Below are 17,521 nucleotides of genomic sequence, written 5' to 3' on the forward strand. Positions count from 1 at the left end.
CCCTAGGTAACCTATTATCCTAATATTACCTAAGGTAACCATCGCAATTAACATCCCCTTTGCGCTTGAGATGTGAATTATAGGTACATACCTCTTGCCCAATTCGCGCGAATGTAGCCAGCCGTTTTTGAAAGACGCTAGTTTTTAGTCTTGCCTCTATCTATTCTCTATCTGTATCTCTTTGAAATCATCCAATCAAATATCTACTTCGTTATATTTCCCTGTATTTATTAATTCAACCACCGTACATACCTAGGTATTCCCTCCTCTTCCTAAATTTGGTAGCTTCCATGTACCCCAACTGCGTCGATCACTGAGCAACTTCTCTCCATTACCTACTTACCTACCCTTTTCTACCTTTTCTACCTTCTATTACCTATTCTAATGACCTCCTTTTTCTTTTGACCTAAGATATTCCTTGTGAACCAGCTTCAGGTTCAACCCGATGAACCCTTTCGGAGTCGGTATTCACGGACATCCCGGTAACGATCTGGCGCAAATTAATTGCTGCCAATCGAGGACGACCGCTTTCTACCCTGCAATTGTATACAACCCAAGATTTTGCAGTATCGCTACCCTAGCCTCGGTTGTCGCGGCCCTCCCAAGCACGAATGTCGAGCTTGTCGACCGGAAGAACCAATGTCAGTATGGGTTGGGCCGTAGACGACGCGCCGAATGATCACAAGGATGGTTCAAATTTAGGCGAATGGAGTTCGCTGATTGGCATCATAACGGCAATATCGGGCAACGTCTTGATCGCCTTGGCTCTCAATGTCCAAAGATATTCGCATATTAAACTCCACCGTAAGCGAGTCGAAGCACGGGAACGGGCGAGGCAGGCTTCGAAGAGAGCAAGAAACGGACATCATAATGGCTATGGAACAACCGAGGCATCCGTCGGCGATGAACAGAATCATAGCGACGAAGCAAACGACACGGCCGGTGTGCATTCACTTTCACAGTCGATACAATCGGTTAGTTCTAACGAGACTGAACGATCGCGCGACGGTGCCAAGGCTTCTACCTCCTATCTGAAGTCCACGTCCTGGTGGCTAGGCCAAGTCCTTATGACCGTTGGTGAGATGGGCAACTTTTTAGCCTATGGATTTGCGCCAGCTTCGATCGTGTCGCCGTTAGGTGTCGTAGCCCTAATATCAAACTGTGTCATCGCGCCTATCTTCTTTGGTGAAAGGTTCCGAAAACGCGATTTCTGGGGTGTGGTGATTGCTGTTGCAGGTGCTGTTACGGTCGTGTTGAGCGCCAAGCAAGAAGAGACAAAGTTGGACCCGCACGATGTTTGGGATGCTATCAAGACGATGGAATTTGAGATTTATATGGGCGTTTCTATTCTGCTTATTATAGTTCTGATGTGGGCGAGCCCAAGATATGGCAACAAGACAATCCTTATTGATCTGGGACTTGTCGGATTATTCGGTAAGTTTTATACAATTTCCCGTTCATAGGAAATTCGGTGCTAACCAAAAATCAAAAAGGGGGATATACCGCTCTTACAACGAAGGGTGTCTCTTCCATGCTTTCATCAACTCTTTTAAAAGCGTTTACTACTCCAGTAACATATGGCCTCATAATTATTCTACTAGGGACCGCAGTTATGCAAGTCCGATATGTGAATAAGGCACTACAACGATTCGATTCGACACAGGTTATACCCATACAATTTGTATTATTCACTTTGTCAGTAATTATTGGAAGTGCTATTCTGTATCGAGACTTCGAGCGCACAACGGCACAGCAGGCCGTTAAATTTATTGGCGGTTGCCTTCTCACATTCTTCGGTGTCTTCCTTATTACGAGCGGCCGGCCGCGGCAGGGAGATACGGACGAGCTGTCGGACGACGAAAACGTGGAGGAGACTATTGGTCTCCGAGACCAAGAATCGTCCAGCTCTTACACTAACCGGGGCGAGCAGCCCAGATCAGACGAACAACAGCCAGCTTCATCGCCGCTATCAAGGCGTCCGTCGCATGTCTCGCGAGTCAGTTATCAAAATGCAGGTGCTAAACCCTTGCCGCAACCGCCAAGCAAAACCCCCTCAATTCGCAAATTTGACGGGGCAGCTTCGAGAACGTCTCTTCACCCAGCGCCAGCTGAGGCGGCGCCACTGCTCGATAACCCGTGGAGGAATTCCCTTGATGATCGATCTTTCCATCCAGGTCTATCGCTTAGATCGTCCGCGGATAGTGTCCCGACGGTGAATTCGATAGCCTCTGCCATATCAGAACCCATTCAATCTACTACGAGCCTTCCTCAGCCAGTTGTCCCATCATCATCTCCAGATCGACCCACGACTCCACGTGCTTCTCAGACTGCTAGGCCACACAGCCATCATTTTTCCAATGCTTTCATTTCTCCATCGCCGCTATCGTCAACCGTCAGTGCCGTGGTATCTGATGCTCTCCTGCGTAATGAAGAGAATCCGAGTGGCCGGAGAAGATCTATCCGGAGAGCGAGGCCTAGTATTAGATCGAGTCTGTTTGTCCCACACAGTGAGGACGACCTTAACTCCGCAGCCGAGCCTCTTCTTCAAGATTATCGAGACGAAGAGGAGCTTTCCTACCAGGACGATCCCTTGCCAATCGACCTTAAATCGGTCCGAGCACGAGCGCGCAGCTTGAGTAGTACAATAGGAGAGTTCTTCGGACGCAAGAGGAGGAGAAGAGTTTCGGATCCGGAATCAGTCACAGAATACGAGAGCGCGCCTAGCGATACCTCGCGAGTCGATCAAACGGCCAACAGCTAGAGTTGGGCGCTGGCCCATTTACAAAAACCACATCCCATATTAATACATTCCCCAGTGCCGAACTGACAATTCCTTTGTGGGCGGGAGCGGGGGCGGCATTGCATTGGATAAGGAGTTTGGTGTTTTCTCATCGGGATTTGTCGCCAGAGGCGCGCGGCTCTGTTCATACCCCAACTCGTACAGGGTTCATCAGCTTTTTCGAACCCCCACGTAGATCTTTATTGAAGATATTAATTGAGATATCCCATTTGTTCAGGCGCGAGAGTCGGTAGGATTTAAGATTTGATTTATCATTACGGCCATATATTTTACCACCTATCATAGTCTAATTGCAGCATTTACAACATTAATATTAGGTTATTTCGATGCCTATCTCATGGTTTCAAGTATCTATCTCTTTGTATAAATGTTGCCGACCGCGTTTCTGTCGGGAGATCCTTGCGATGCGTTGTCATACCTCAGAATCGACAAGCCCCTTTACAATGTGTAAGAAGTGACTGCGTGGATAGTCTGTAGTGTTAAGTGTCCAAGAAGTATAGTAAGCCCCCCTTATTTATCTACTTCTTGCCCCAAGGACTTGAGGTACCCACGTAGCTGCACGCAAGGTCAATACTACTTCCGTGGTTCTATAGGCGACTGTTTTTAACTCTAAAGCTTTCCCTCTTCGGCGGCGAGAGTACCATATAGATCTAGGATTTAGGAGAACAGCCAGCCCAGCCCGTCAGCCAAAATAGCCAAGTCGGTAGAAGCGTATCATATGATATACGCGTCCTGCCTCAATATATATATCATCAAGGCCAACGAAGCAGACTTGTAGAATCTCCCTCACCCCCCTACTGCAGCTCCACTGTCGGCATCTAGCATGAACCCGGGGCTCCAATACTCCCACTCGTCCGCCTGCTTATCGACCCAGAGCATGCCCTCGCCGAGCAGGTCGTCGACGGCGGTCTGGGCGCGGGCGCGGGCCCAGCGCAGGTTGACCATGAGCATGGAGACGCTGACGTAGCCGAGGACCTGGGCGGCCTCGAGCACGGCGCTCTGGTCGGTGTTGAGCTCCTTGGGCACGGAGCGGATGTACGGCTTGCTGCCGACGCGCACGACCGAGTAGCTCGAGCCCAGCGGCTTCAGGGTGCCGACGGCGCGCAGGACGTCGTCGTCCGCGATCTCGGGCGCGCCTTCCATCCGCCCCCGCGACAGTCGCTCCCGCAGCTCCCGCACCCCGATCAGCCCGCCGTTCTCGCCCCGCGTGGCCCCGCACACCTCCACCACCCGCACCGCCAGCTCGAAGTAGAAGTCGTTCACGCTGCGGCCCAGGAGCTGCGCCCACAGGCTCGAGGAGGAGGACCCCCCGCCGTGCGAGGACGAGGCGAGCGGGTCGACCCCGATGGCCGCGCACATGCGCGCGAACTGCGCGCGGAAGGACGGGTCCGACCGGATGTCCTTGGCGTGGGTCTGCGCGAACTGCTGCAGCAGGGAGCGGAAGACGGCGAGCTGGGTCTCGAGGGCCTGCGCGTCGTGCGAGCGCAGCGAGTTCCCGTGGGAGGCGAACTGCGCCGACGTCAGGCGGGAGCGGTCGAAGGCGGCGAGGCCGACGCCTTTGCGGGACATTGGTCTTGACTCTTGTGGATGGATGTGCGGTGCTTCCGCTCTGGCGAGCAGCTCGGCTCAGCTGGCTGTGCTTTCTGATAGCAAGGGTGGTGGTAGTGGTGGTGTATCAGTATCAAATGGGGTGGGTGGTATGAATGGAAAGTAATATAGAAAGGGGGGCGATATCTAGGACCTCCCCTGGTGGTTGCTGTAAGTTGTTATAATGTTATATCATCGACTTCGAGTGGTTAGAGCACGTGAACGAGGTTATGTTCTTATCAGTGAGACAAACAAATATGGGGTATCTGAGAAGGAATAAAAGGAGGTTTTACGACTACGTGAGAAAATTCGATTCGAATCGATTTGAATCTAGGAATTAAAGAGATGTAATTTTCTAAATAAGCCTTTATCATGTCGAGGTATAAGTTCGCGATATGGAGGGGCATTACGATCCGTAGGTAAATGAATGACTTATAGGAGGTACGTACTTTGTACCCAACCTTGAATGATTACCTAACCTAACATAATGTAAATAGCTTACATAAGAACGCACATGCCTGTAAGAAGGTTGTAACTAAGAGGTACATAGCATAGTACAGTTGCCCCACCGGAAATTCTTCGGTTCCTCTACCTCACCATCCAGGCTCCCCTTCTTCCCCGAAACGGCCTTAGCGCATTTTCAGGGCACAAACCCTTTTTCGACATTTCGGCAAAAGAGACGCGAAATTTGTTCCTCCCCCCATCACCAATTCGACACTTGACCCTCTCGTTGAAGCCTAGGCATTTTCGGTTGCGAATACCTTCAACACCCAACCCACCTCCAACACACGATTCCGCAACCATGTCTACCCAAAGCGTCCAGTGCTTCGGCAAGAAGAAGACGGCTACTGCTGTCGCCCACTGCAAGGTTCGTCTCTTGTTTTTTTTTTTCCTCCGTCAAGATGCAGGATATAAGTCGTTAATGTCGCCGTCGCTGGTGGATGGATGGATGGAAGAGACGAAAGATTTGTTTTTTGAGATGGATTAGACGTGCTAACCAAGTTTTTTTTTCTTCTGTTACAGGCCGGCAAAGGTCTCATCAAGGTCAACGGCCGACCGCTCTCTCTCGTCCAGCCTGAGATTCTCCGATTCAAGGTACGAAACGAATATTTATTTCTCGAACTCGATTACCTCCCCATACGCATACCCAGTACCCAATTTCTTGGTTACAAGAAGTCATACTGAACATTGGGTTCCGCATCTTGAAATTCAATACACTTAGATATGACGAAAAAAAAAGAAGAAAAACGATTCCGATAAAAAGATTCGAGGACATGGAAACTAACACCGAGAAAAAAAACTAGGTCTACGAGCCTCTCCTAATCATTGGCCTCGATAAGTTCGCCGAGGTCGACATCCGTGTCCGCGTCACCGGCGGTGGTCACACCTCGCAGGTTTACGCCGTCCGCCAGGCCATCTCCAAGGCCCTCATCGCCTACTACCAGAAGTACGTCGACGAGCACAGCAAGAACCTGCTCAAGCAGGCCCTCGTCCAGTACGACCGAACCCTCCTCGTCGCCGACAACCGTCGGTGCGAGCCCAAGAAGTTCGGCGGTCCCGGCGCCCGCGCCAGGTACCAGAAGTCCTACCGTTAAACGATGTTTCCCTCCCTGTCCTTGGGGGAGGGTGGTGTTGTTACCCGCGGAGGGTTCTTGGGGGGATGTTTTATGGCGGTGGGAAGGAAAAAACGAAGCCGCTGGAATCGTCTTGTGGAAGGGAAAAGAAGAAGAGGTGCAATGGCTCCTCTTTTTTTATATCCTCTTTTTCTACGCGCGCAACGAATTGGGACGGCTATGGTCGGTGGTCGGACCTCTGGAGTCTTAAGAAAAAGGAAATCCTTTACGAGGGCTATCTCTATTACTACTAGTACTGCTAGTGATTATGCCTTCTTCTCTCTATTATCAATGCATTTGCATGGCCTGGTTGTAAAGGGATTAGGCGAATGAAACGACAAATCAATTTTTTCTGCAAAAAAAACAAAACACAAGACAAAGCAAAACAAAACAGTAAAACGTTCGTGCTGGTCTGGAGAAGACTTTTCTCTAAATGGTTTAATGCGAGATGATGTCCAAGTGAACTTTTAAGTCGATCAGGAACCTGTAGTGTAATGCTTACCTGAACTGAAGTATCGCTTTGAGTTGTCGTGTCTCGACATAGGCTAGATACCTATTTTACGCTCTACGACGAGATAATAGGAGAACTTTCCCAAAGTCCCAACCTACGGGGAGATGAGAAAAAGGTAATAACTACTAGCTAAGCACAAATTTACCATGGTTTGTAGTTTTGTAGGATGCAACATAAACCCGTAGTTTATAATTCATTCGTATGCTGTACAGAGAGGTAAAAAGAATAGGTACCTTAGGTAGGTATCTTAACTCATGAGAATCAGGGGGTAAACTCATCAAGAACAATAACCCCCTAACCTAACAGGAACCTCCTCCTCCTGTTCTTCTCCTCTCGATTAGTCCCTTCACAGTTACCCGTAGTTAGGTATAAAAAAAAGGCAGTATAATACAATGAAAGACCATAGTACCAGAAGCTACTTCAGGCACCTATACAGCATAATACAACACAATCAAAACGTCTATTCCTCTCCCTCTCCCTTACCCTATCCCTATGCTCATCATCCTCACCCCCACCCCCATCCCCTTCTCCTTCTCCTTCCCCTTTCCCATCCTCACACCGAGTACTTCTCCTGCTCATCATAGTCATCCTACTTATCATACCCTTCAAACATCTCCAACTCCCCGTCCCCGTCCCCGTCCCCCTTCGTCGCAGTCGCAGTCGCAGTCGCAGTCGTGATCGTTCTGATTCACCCCCCTACGTATCATCGTCATCTTCTTCTTCCCACGACACGAGCCCAACCTCCCTCCCCCCGCCATCCTCCAGCCTCACCACCACGGGCGCGAACTCGCCCCTCTCGTCCTCGTCCTCGAAGTCCGACACCTCGGCGCTCACCACCTCCCCGTCCTCCAGCATCACCGTCCCCGACCGCACGTACTCCTCCCGCAGGTCCCACCCCAGCCTGGCCCTCAGCCACGCCTCCAGGTCCGCGAACGCCTCCCGGACCAGGCGCTGGTCGGGCGTGACCGTGACGCCGTCGCCGTGGGGTGGGATCGTCTCGTCGAGCCGCGACGCGTACGTCGTCAGCGCGCGCCGCAGCCGCCGCGCGTTCGTCGGCATCATCTCCAGCACGTCGCCGTCGAGGTGCCGGTCGTTGTACACGAGCTGGGCGTGGAAGGCGCGCAGGAGGCGGGCGGCGAGAGCGGGGCGGGCGGCGGCGAGGGCGTAGCAGCGGAAGACGAGGCGCGTGGCGTAGAACCACCACTGCTCCAGGCACGAGTAGTTGCCGAGGAGCATGCCGGACAGGAAGGCGAACGACAGCTCGCCCGCGAGGTCGTCGGAGGGCCGGCCCGCGAGCGCGAGCGCCTCCAGCACGAAGGACGTCGGGTCCAGCGCTTGCCGCGTGCGCTCCGGGCCCGTCGCCGAGGCGCTGACGAGCGGCGCGCTCGTCGCGAACGAGAAGCGCAGCTGCGCCTTGCCGCTGGCGTACAGCCGGGCTTCCTCGGCGAGGGTGGTCTCGCCGGCGACGCTGTCCTGGGTGGTGACCTGCCAGCTGCGCTGGGGTTTACCCGTGATCCTGTTGAGGAGGTCCGGGGTGATGGCCGACGTGAGGTGGGACCATATATTCTCGTTGCTCAGGAACTCCGGGAGCCGGTCGGCGGCGTTGCCGTTGTCGACTCCGACTCCTCGTCTGGGCGGGGCGGAGAGCGCGCCCGACGCGGTGGCGCGGAGCTGGTAGGGCGAGAGGCTGGTGAAGATATGCTGCAGCGCCTCCTTCTGGAACCTGTCCTCGGCCTGGCTCGCCGGGTCGCTGAGGACTTCGTTGAACTTGTCCCACTGCTTAACGTAGACCTCGCCGGGCTCCCAGTCCTCCCGCTCGGGTGTGACGATCCAGTACGCGCTCCGCGAGGACGTCAGCTCGGAGGGCGCAACCCAGATCAGATGCGCGCCCGGCGGGATATCGCGGAAGCCCGGAAAAGGTTTTTTCGTCGAGAAGGACACGGTGTCGCAGCCCACGGTAAAGCCTGCCGGCAGGTCGTCTAATATGACTACATCGCCGCCCGTAGGGAACGGGTGCTTAGGTTCTACGGATGAGTCCATGGCGACGTCGGGAGTAGTAAGCGGCGTCTCCAGATCCGAGTCTTCTCTCGGTTCCGTAATTCGAAGAGAGCCCAGCGGTAGAGTACCGATGGTAGGAAGAGACTCCACGGATTTGGATGGACCAATGGAGCGAAGACTTAGGGCTGATCTGGCAATGGGAGACCAAGGAGAATAAGTGGAATCGGAAGTTGAAGCTGAAGTTGATGTTGATGTTGATGTTGGATTGACGTCGACCGTCTCCCCACAATTACCCGGACTTGATGCAACTTTTGGTGGGTCTAAACCCGGCGTCGAAGAGCTTGAGGGCATTTCCGCAGCCGGCATGATTTTAGTTAGTGAACAACAGGAATCATAAGAGTAAAGATATCGATTTATCATTCAAGTAAAAAAGATTAACTCTAAATACGACTGTCCAAAGGACAAAACACTTGAGAATCGTGCCTAACATATTTTCTCTCTCTCTCTCTTTTCTTTTTTTTTTTTTTTCGTTTTCGAAGATGGAAATGGCGGGAATTTTCTAGGTTAAGGGAGAAGAGGAGGGAGAGGGGATGGGATTTTCAGGGTTCCTTCCTGAAGCAGAATGACGTTGATGCGTAGGACCGAAGGGAAGGCACGGAAGAGAAATTATTTATTATTACTATTATATTGAGACAATACACAGTGGACATCTCTCGTACCTAACCTAATGCTACCGAACTACGTCATGCGGCCTCGATTCCACCTGCTTATCGAACAACAACCTGCGATAACCGCTCCTTCACCAGACGTCACTAGTTATAAAAGACCCGAAAGCAACGGTATGATGACAGTTGGAGCTTGTCTATAGAAGCCATCGGGACATCTGATGTTTCAAATTTGGTCATTGTACGTACGGAAAGTATCGATTGCCGTGTTCGATGCTACACTACAGTCTATGGTAGTAGCCTTAGGTAGGTATCCGCATTGAGATGATGCATCAGCACTGACTGATAGCCAGCTTTAACCAGTAGAGTGAATTTTGCCTGTATCATCAACCAATGCTGCCGAGGGGGGTTAGTAGGTAGTTATAAGTTTATTGTGAGTTAGTTGCCACTATAGCAACCAACTACTTGAGTGTTGACTTATACCACCAGTGGTATAATAGCGCTATGAACCGTTTTAAAAGACTTACTAATTATGCGTACCTTTTATGTATACGTGTAACTATACAATTATTATACATGTATACGATTATCTCAGCAACTATCCATATCTTAACCCTCGAAAAGGAAAAACACTAGAATTAAAGAAGCAACGTCCATTGGAACAATCTAGCTGCCCATCTAAGTCTGGGAGGAACGCTAAAACAATAAAACTGAAAATAAATAATTAAATACTAGCTAGCTAGCTACCTAGGTATGTAGTGTATTATTATACATATGTATTAGGGTAGCCAAGTCCAAACCTGGTTTCCTGTCATGTCTGTCACCGCGCTATCTAGGGTTACATCGAGCGATGTTTTAAAAGATACCCCTAAAGTTCAGGTCCTTCGGTCCGCATACGGGACGGGGGATGGGGGATCACTTACATACGTACGTCGTACATGCGTTAGGGGCCCGGGTATGGGAAGTTACTAAGGTAGCCTAGCAAAGAACGAATCTAGAAGCACATCAGCCTTTTTACGGTATTAGCGGCCCGCTGTGTTTTTTGGGGGGGCGTTTTCTAGAAAAGGGTAGGGTATAGTATAGTAGTATGGTTCGGTTCGGTTCGGTTCGGTTCGGCATGGGATGGTACGGTAGTATAGGTTTTAGTAGTTTGGTTCGGCCGGGGGTGTGTGTGTGTATGTGTGTGTTTTTTTATATATATGCGGATTAGCGCGGCGTCCCAACGGCGCCCGCATCGCGCTAAAGCCAGAACAACCCCCCTTGTCTAGTCCGGCCGCAGTCTTCCACACCAACACCAAAAGGCCAGCAGCCAGATCCTAAAGCCTCGTGGCCGACTTTGTTTAACTACTTAAACTACCTTATGTATACTAGACAACTTAAAGCACCTTGTTTTTCACTCCCTGGACCGTCCCGTTTCGTATTAACCCAACCTGGTATTTTATTTTATTTTATTTATTTTTTTACCCCCCGGGGGGTAATACAAATAAGACGCCTGTAACGTCGCTACACTAATGTAAGGCCGGTCCCGACCAAACTAAAGACCCAAATCCAAGGGCTAGATTTAGTTGGATCGGTTCCAAAGTTCGGTTCGCTTATGCTTGCTGTTATACACTATGTCACTTACTTACATTGTCTGTCTTACCCGTGGCGCTGGGTTGGCCGCATAAGTACCTAAGGCGTGTCGATGCGGGAATGGTCCCAAGATCATATACATTAGGGCATACCTATACGTCGGGTACATTATGCCGGGTCTATAAGTACATGGCCTAGTCTGTACTTACACGACAGGTATTAGTATTATATAAGGTACCTACCCAGGTAATTAGACGAATATTTGAGATACAACGAGGTCTGCAGGCACCTGATAGATAGTACATAGTACATGATTCGGACAAGTAGGTTCTAAAAGACTAAACAAAATCTTTAACTCAGTCACAGCCTTACGAAGCCTTGTGACCCGCAGAATCGGGTAACTTATACACTTTCCCTCGAGAACCAGTTCAGAAAATCAATCTACATAAAGCAACGCCCACCTAATTTGACACACACACACACACACACATATATATATATATATAAGGTAACTAACTATATATAATGCGTATGATACTATGTACTTACGCATATGTGCAAGAAATATATTAGGTCATACCGCTTTCCCCGGATTCTGTACTATTGTGCTTCCCAAGAATAGCTATCCCACCCTTATTATATCCGCGAATACCTAATATAGCTAAAAGCCATCTTAAGTCAGGTAAGTAGTTTAGGTAAGATGTAGCTAAATACTACCATACGAGCTTAGAAAGTAGTTTTACAAGTAGCTACTTAATAAACCTAGCACCGGGTATTAGTAGCGCGATGGCTAGTGACGGTAAGATCGGTGTCACGAAGAGATGAACGATAACTTTTTTTTTAATGTAACAACGAACTAGGTAGGATCGGCTGTGCGTCTAAGCTGGGATTCAAAATATAACGGTCTTGTGCAACCACACCAATATAAATTCCCGACCTGCGCTGCCTACCACTACTACCTCGCTAACAGCCTTAGGAAGCCTCCCTCATCTACATACAATATACTAAACCACATGGATGCCTCGTGGCTATGGTGCCACAGGGAAAAACTAAGGTACCCTAAATTAGAGTCCGTCTTTTTTTGGGTTTGGTTTGTAAATTTTGTCCGCTCTCTTAACCTCATAGCTTAATATATAATGATCCACTATAGAGGCACATATACAACTTATGGTAAGGGGCAATGATCAGATTAGCAACACTGACCGACTTATAAAAAAAAATCGAAAAAAAAAAACCGAAATCTATCACATAAAATAGGACTGCATTGGATACCCTTAATAAACGCAGCGTTATTATTATCCGTGTATCTAACGTAAAACGAAAGATTCTCTTGGCGATGTCGTATTTGTGGCCCCTCCTGGAAGCTGACTCTAGAGACACATAATGTTCGAATTATGCTCTTCCATAAGGGACAATCGATACCTCCGCACTGCAAATACATGTCTGGCCGAATATGTGTGAGAAGAAAAGGTATGTCGGGGAGCCTGAGCCACGGGGAGCAGTTCTTCGCCTAACAAGCCGACCATTAAAACAAAGCCACGCCATGACACAAAATATGCCTTGGTCCTTGAGCCTAGAAGCTCTAATCATTTGTTTCGTAACCCACCCCTACCCAGACACCCAACCCAATGCAAGGCTCGTCTCCTCCCCGCCCTCCCCCGTCCGAGGCCCCGATGCTGTTATGCGAGAAATCAATATTGGTCATCAGAATGCGTGTGCTGCGAATCATCCACTCCGATTCGAGCAAAAAAATACTCCAAAGGCAATGCTGTCGTAGAAATGACCATAATTACCACATCTCTACCATCCTATCGAATAAGAAGACGTAATGTTTTTGTTGTGCGTGTGTGGGTGTGTGTTTGGGGGGGGGGGATCACTACATATCGTACACTGGGCCGAAGGAGCTGATTTATAAGCTTTTTGAAATCACATTCTTTAATAAAAAAAAAGGGAAAGGATGAAGTCGAATCATCCCGACAAAACAACTTCAGAGGTTTAAAAGCGCTACCTACTAGTAGCCCGTGCTACCGAGCAGCAGCATTGACGGAATTCCACATCCTCATTCACGTTGACTATAGAGGCTCTGGTTTTGCGGTCCGTAAGGCGATGCCGGCTGTTGGTAACCAGAATACATGTGGTTTGTAGGGCTGTACTCGGGAAGCGGCTGTTGCGGCACAGTCGCCGACGGAGGCGCAGGATACTGAGTTGCCTGATAACCGATGGGAGGGAGCTGAACTTGTCGGCTAGCAGTGTACGATGTTGGTGCTTGACCCGAATCGCCTGCTTGAGGATCGGCACCTCCGTTCTGAGCTTGGGCAGCAGCGGCAGCAACATGTCGCTGGCGTTCTGCTTCCTCGGCAGCCTTGCGGGCCTGTTCCTCCTCCTTCTTCCGTGCTTTCCATTCCTTCCGGATTTCTTTGAATTCTGTAATTACCATGGTTAGCAAGCGCCTGGGTACATTCGACCTCATTATGTTTCCTGAAAAGAACCATTGCTAGACCTTATCTAGGACGAACTAGGTTAGAGGCTCGGCCAATGGCTAGGACGGTAGCGTCCCATCCTTAAATAAGGTTACTAGTAAAGCGTAGATGCTATAATTCTAAAAGGGCTCTAAAGCGAAGCTTATTGTCCCTTCGATTTTACACCACGCCTGGTAACATAGACAAATATAGAAATAAAAACTTTACCTTCGGGAGTACGCTTTTGTCCATGGCTCTGCATCGTGACATGGGCATTCAGATGGTTAAGGGTGCCGTAAGCCTTTTCGCATCCGCTCCAACCACATTTGTACATACGCTCAATTTCTTCATATCGTCGTCGAGGTCGCTTATGTTGCTGAGCTCCGGGAATTGGTACAAATGAATAGACCTGCTGTCCACCATACTGTCAATGAAATCAGTTATTTCGCGTTATCATTATTATAGGACCAAAGAACCAAATGTTCTGAAGTATAGTCTCTTCGCTACGGCTAACGGAAACCCGCTGATTCCCGGTGCTGACCGGGGGAAATGGAGAAATGTTACCTACCTGAGCTGGTCGTCCGGGCGCGTTCGTTGTGGGCGTGTGAGGATATACTGAGTGCGGGTGTGGCATCTGCCCAGGCGCTGGGTGCCCATAGTTCCCCCAATCGGGTCGTGGCTGCGCGTACAGGTTACCGGCGCCTTGGGGATAGTTATGCGACATATCTTGCGGAGGCGGCGCGTAGGGCGAGTATTGACTCGGAGGCGCGTATGTCGTAGGGCTAGGTGCCGCGATAGAGGGATCTATGGGTACATCGTTGTCAGACTTGACTTGTTGGGACTGATGGTTGCGTCCATCTTGCATAGGCATGGACGGACTTGTTGGTGTTTGCGCCATACCTCCGCTGCTGCCAGTGTGGTTGCTCGCTGGATGGTATTGACGCAGACTATGCTCTGGGAAAGAACTAGTCGACCTCGCAGACTGCGGGTATGCTCCGTACTCTGAGTTCGGCGTGGCAGATGTAGGATAACTGGCCCCCCGTGCTTCCTGATTACTAGAATAGTGGGCAGCAGACGCGTGATCTGCAGAGGAAGCTTCAGACTGAGTGTCGCCGTAGTTACTTGGATAGGGCGAAGGCAAACCTGACTGCGAATATTCGGGGACGCTCCGTTCCATGAAGTAGTCGGTAATTGGTAGGTAGTTTCTAAGGGCTGCACCCGAATTCTTATTCCCAAGCTCGCGCTCGAGGATACGCGGTGGTGATAGCGATGCGCGGTTGTCAATAAAAGCTTAAGACCTCGTCTGGCACCAAAAAGCACGACTGCTGCTGAGCACGATTGGATACGAACGGACCGGGGAATTTTAGTCCTCGAGCCAGTATCGAACTTCAGCAGGGTAGCAGAAAACGGTGTCTTAGATCGAGGTAGTGCTTTGGTAAGAAACAAGAAGGATAGAGTTGCACCAAGGGGGACAAGCTGAGGCTGCACTGGCGTATTTGTTGGCGGCTAGTTTGGTCATCCAACGGGGGCACTGATCCAAGAGGAGATAGGCGTAGATCTTTCCACTCGCTCAACTTTGTAGATAAAATAGTCTCTCGACTAGGTCCACCAACCCACAAGTTGAGATCAGCCACCAGGTCTTTGCTGGAGAAAAACAATGCCTAGGTAAATGAAGTAGAGCTAATGACTAAAAAATCGTAGTCCCGCCTTCGTATGGGGCACGAGAAGTTGGGGGCCAGTGTGCTTTTGAGTTCTTCTTTTAGATCGCGGGCGCCAAAAGGTAGTGTGTATTGCACGACAGATTAGCTGCACCCGCCAGGCGTTCGCGGCAGCAAGTAAAGGCCAGGCTTATGAGGACAGGAATTGGCGAGTACTTGCTGCGCACGATCTGATGCAGGGTGCGATCTGGTTTCCCTTGAGAAGAGACCCCCTTGTGCTGCGTTATGAATGCGTGAGGACCTAGTGGCTTATGGGGTCTGATGGCCCAACTCGTGGTGGAGCAGAAAGATACTTGACTAGTTTAGTTCGAAGTAAGATGGAGGGAGCGTTGAAAAAAAGTCAAGCGATTCCCGAAGCTGTCTAGACCGGGAGTCTTAGCGTCTCTGGTCAGAGGTATCAAGGATTGCGATTGGTGGCAGGGGCCTCAAGGTGAGTTTGGTCCGGCGTGGTGCTAGTAGAAATACTAGATATTTCGGAATGTCGAATTACAGAGCCGCTAGAAGATCCCAAGCTCGGCTAGACTGACTCTTATTACTGTTTCCTTACGTCGCGAGCTGGATATTGACGACGTTTGTTATGAAGGATATGGGATGTTATGAATGATATGGATGTTATTGGGGGGGTTATAATGGGATTATATGTGTGTGAGAGTCCAGAAGGAATCCATGTAAAAAGGGCTGAAAAACAAAGTGTGGGTGTGCGTGTAAATGTACTGTAGGTACAGTTCCCCTGCACTTATTAATAAAGGCTGCAGGAGCTGGTATGTTGTTAGCAGCTTGCAAGTAACAGCAAGCACGCTATTTAAATAATAATACCGGGGGTGATGCCTTTGTATCAGGGCACCTTTTTTCCAAGGAGTTGCTCGTGAGAGGAGTAAGTTAGGTACTTCTCAACTTCTCACTCACACACAATACGATCGCCAGCCTGAAGCAGTGACGTGCAGTCGTGGTTATTTAGGATAAGTATCGTAAATAGCGGAAATAGTGCGGGCAACCTGGTTTTTTTTTTGTAAGTCCACAGGTACGGTATGTAAGTAAGTAGTTAGTTCGTGGCAGACATGTATTGTACTGCGTTGCTTAAAACTGTTAGTAATTTGCTAGCGACCAGTGTCTCGCCGTGCCTCGCCAGTCGTCAAGTTGCCAAAAAGGCTAGAAGCTGCCCAGGTGATCGTACTAGTGACCGTCGCGGTTTAGGGTAACCCCCAGTGACGACACAATTTGCGTGCGGTGCGCCAAATCATAAACTTTAGTCTCTGACCCGACCAGTTCTCGTCCAGACTCAAGTAAGTTTAGATTGGGCTTAGTGACAATTAGTGCCGAGGGGATGGGAGATGGTGAATTTTTATATGCAGAATGCGGGCGCGAGGCACAATCTGCAGTGCTCCAAGAACACGCGTGGAGGGTTGATTCAACGTGCAACTATGATTGCCGAACCAGAATAGAGGAATGCATGTACTGATGAATGGCTGGTTTGGTTTGGTAATCGTTAAAAGGTTGGGGAAGAATGGAAGATTCGGGGGGGATTTCTCAGTGTCGATTTTATTTGATTATTATTTTTGAAGTGTACATCCAGTCATGTACTTTGGAAGGCCCGGGCCCACCTAGCCAATAATATGCCGAGTTCCTACAGTAGGTACTTGCCAAAGCAGGGGGGCAAACGACCAAGTACTGAGAGACTTCGAACTTTTACATGGAAGGAGGGATACAAGAAATACATACCGTACCTACCTCATACATCTATCCACATACTTTTTTTTTGGTACTACATACAGTGAGTGAATTGAGTAGCTTTTTAATTGTTTTCTTTTTTCCATCTTGCATTTGATTTTCTTTTTTTACTTTGATTTCCCATGGCAATGTGATAAGCTTTTCCCTTCTTTCTCTATCTCTTTATTTTTTGCCATCTTCTTTTTTTCTTCTCTCCCTCTCTCTATTCTGACGAGTCCTAGGTAATTGAAAGAATTTAATTTCACCACCAGTTTATCTTCTGTTTCGTAACATCGAGTCCATCCACTTCGACCTCGAGTCAAAGCCACTATCCAGCAGAACAACCCCCCCTCGCGACTATCAAGAGTACATGATGTATCTTTGCAGTTTGGTGGATTTCACTGCTCGGCAAGATACTTGCCTAGAGCTGAATATTAAACTTCCTTTCCCTGCTTCTTGAAGCCCCTCTCTCGCGCCTCTCTTGCCTCTTCCGACTTGCGACCCGCAACCGTCTATCTATCCAAGTTGTATCCATTATGTATTTCTCTCATGCGAAATCCACAAAGCCGAGAGAAAGCCCTTCGAAAGTAGCCGTTCCAGCACAACGCGTTCAAAATATACTACAGTGAAATATCTTTCCAGACAATTCCTTGAGTTGCTTAGACCCTAAGATGATAACATTCGATGTCCATGATGTGGGAAATTCAGCTAAGAGGCGCAATGTGGAGAGGCTAAAGCGGTGTAGGTACCTACAAAGTACTGTATGTCGCACCCAATGAGCGTGTAGCAGGAGGCGGCGGAACCACCCACAAAAGACCCAGTATCCCTGATAAAGCCAGTCGCAGCGCGAATCCCTGGTCATCTTCATTAGTCAACACTATTTACTGACTG

General features: G+C 49.4%; 5 protein-coding genes across 5 annotated transcripts; 2 read left to right on the forward strand and 3 right to left on the reverse strand.

Annotated features, from left to right (window-relative positions):
* The first annotated feature begins 45 nt into the window (after nt 1-45).
* Nucleotides 46-3,107, forward strand: F4812DRAFT_441866 (DUF803-domain-containing protein). Its single transcript, XM_047935269.1, has 3 exons — nt 46-256; nt 412-1,434; nt 1,494-3,107. Exons 2-3 carry the CDS (start codon nt 612-614, stop codon nt 2,759-2,761), a joined length of 2,091 nt encoding a protein of 696 aa, XP_047787065.1. The 5' UTR covers nt 46-256; nt 412-611; the 3' UTR covers nt 2,762-3,107.
* Nucleotides 3,108-4,797, reverse strand: F4812DRAFT_441867 (ESCRT-2 complex). Its single transcript, XM_047935270.1, has one exon. The coding sequence runs from the start codon at nt 4,367-4,369 to the stop codon at nt 3,587-3,589; it is 783 nt and encodes a 260-aa protein (XP_047787066.1). The 5' UTR covers nt 4,370-4,797; the 3' UTR covers nt 3,108-3,586.
* Nucleotides 4,798-4,956: 159 nt separating this feature from the next.
* F4812DRAFT_441869 (40S ribosomal protein S16) lies at nt 4,957-6,009 on the forward strand. Its single transcript, XM_047935271.1, has 3 exons — nt 4,957-5,255; nt 5,411-5,482; nt 5,692-6,009. Exons 1-3 carry the CDS (start codon nt 5,190-5,192, stop codon nt 5,980-5,982), a joined length of 429 nt encoding a protein of 142 aa, XP_047787067.1. The 5' UTR covers nt 4,957-5,189; the 3' UTR covers nt 5,983-6,009.
* Nucleotides 6,010-7,207: 1,198 nt separating this feature from the next.
* On the reverse strand, nt 7,208-8,875 carry F4812DRAFT_462461 (AAR2 protein-domain-containing protein; the record flags this gene model as incomplete). The annotated part of the gene is made up of 1 exon (XM_047938047.1): nt 7,208-8,875. The coding sequence occupies one exon, from the start codon at nt 8,873-8,875 to the stop codon at nt 7,208-7,210; it is 1,668 nt and encodes a 555-aa protein (XP_047787068.1).
* Nucleotides 8,876-12,805: 3,930 nt separating this feature from the next.
* On the reverse strand, nt 12,806-14,382 carry F4812DRAFT_462462 (uncharacterized protein; the record flags this gene model as incomplete). The annotated part of the gene is made up of 3 exons (XM_047938048.1): nt 12,806-13,170; nt 13,434-13,629; nt 13,774-14,382. 3 exons carry the CDS (start codon nt 14,380-14,382, stop codon nt 12,806-12,808), a joined length of 1,170 nt encoding a protein of 389 aa, XP_047787069.1.
* Between the last annotated feature and the right edge of the window lie 3,139 nt (nt 14,383-17,521).

The sequence above is a fragment of the Daldinia caldariorum genome (assembly GCF_022478825.1).
Source record: "Daldinia caldariorum strain CBS 122874 unplaced genomic scaffold F4812scaffold_18, whole genome shotgun sequence".
NCBI lineage: Eukaryota > Fungi > Ascomycota > Sordariomycetes > Xylariales > Hypoxylaceae > Daldinia > Daldinia caldariorum.

Coding starts and splice junctions, on each gene's coding strand:
- F4812DRAFT_441867 (XM_047935270.1), bottom strand. CDS start 4,369: ATGTCCCGCAAAGGCGTCGGCCTCGCCGCCTTCGACCGCTCCCGCCTG.
- F4812DRAFT_441869 (XM_047935271.1), top strand. CDS start 5,190: ATGTCTACCCAAAGCGTCCAGTGCTTCGGCAAGAAGAAGACGGCTACT. Junction 5,256..5,410: donor CTGCTGTCGCCCACTGCAAG/GTTCGTCTCTTG, acceptor CTTCTGTTACAG/GCCGGCAAAGGTCTCATCAA. Junction 5,483..5,691: donor CTGAGATTCTCCGATTCAAG/GTACGAAACGAA, acceptor AAAAAAAACTAG/GTCTACGAGCCTCTCCTAAT.
- F4812DRAFT_441866 (XM_047935269.1), top strand. CDS start 612: ATGTCGAGCTTGTCGACCGGAAGAACCAATGTCAGTATGGGTTGGGCC. Junction 1,435..1,493: donor GGGACTTGTCGGATTATTCG/GTAAGTTTTATA, acceptor AAAATCAAAAAG/GGGGATATACCGCTCTTACA.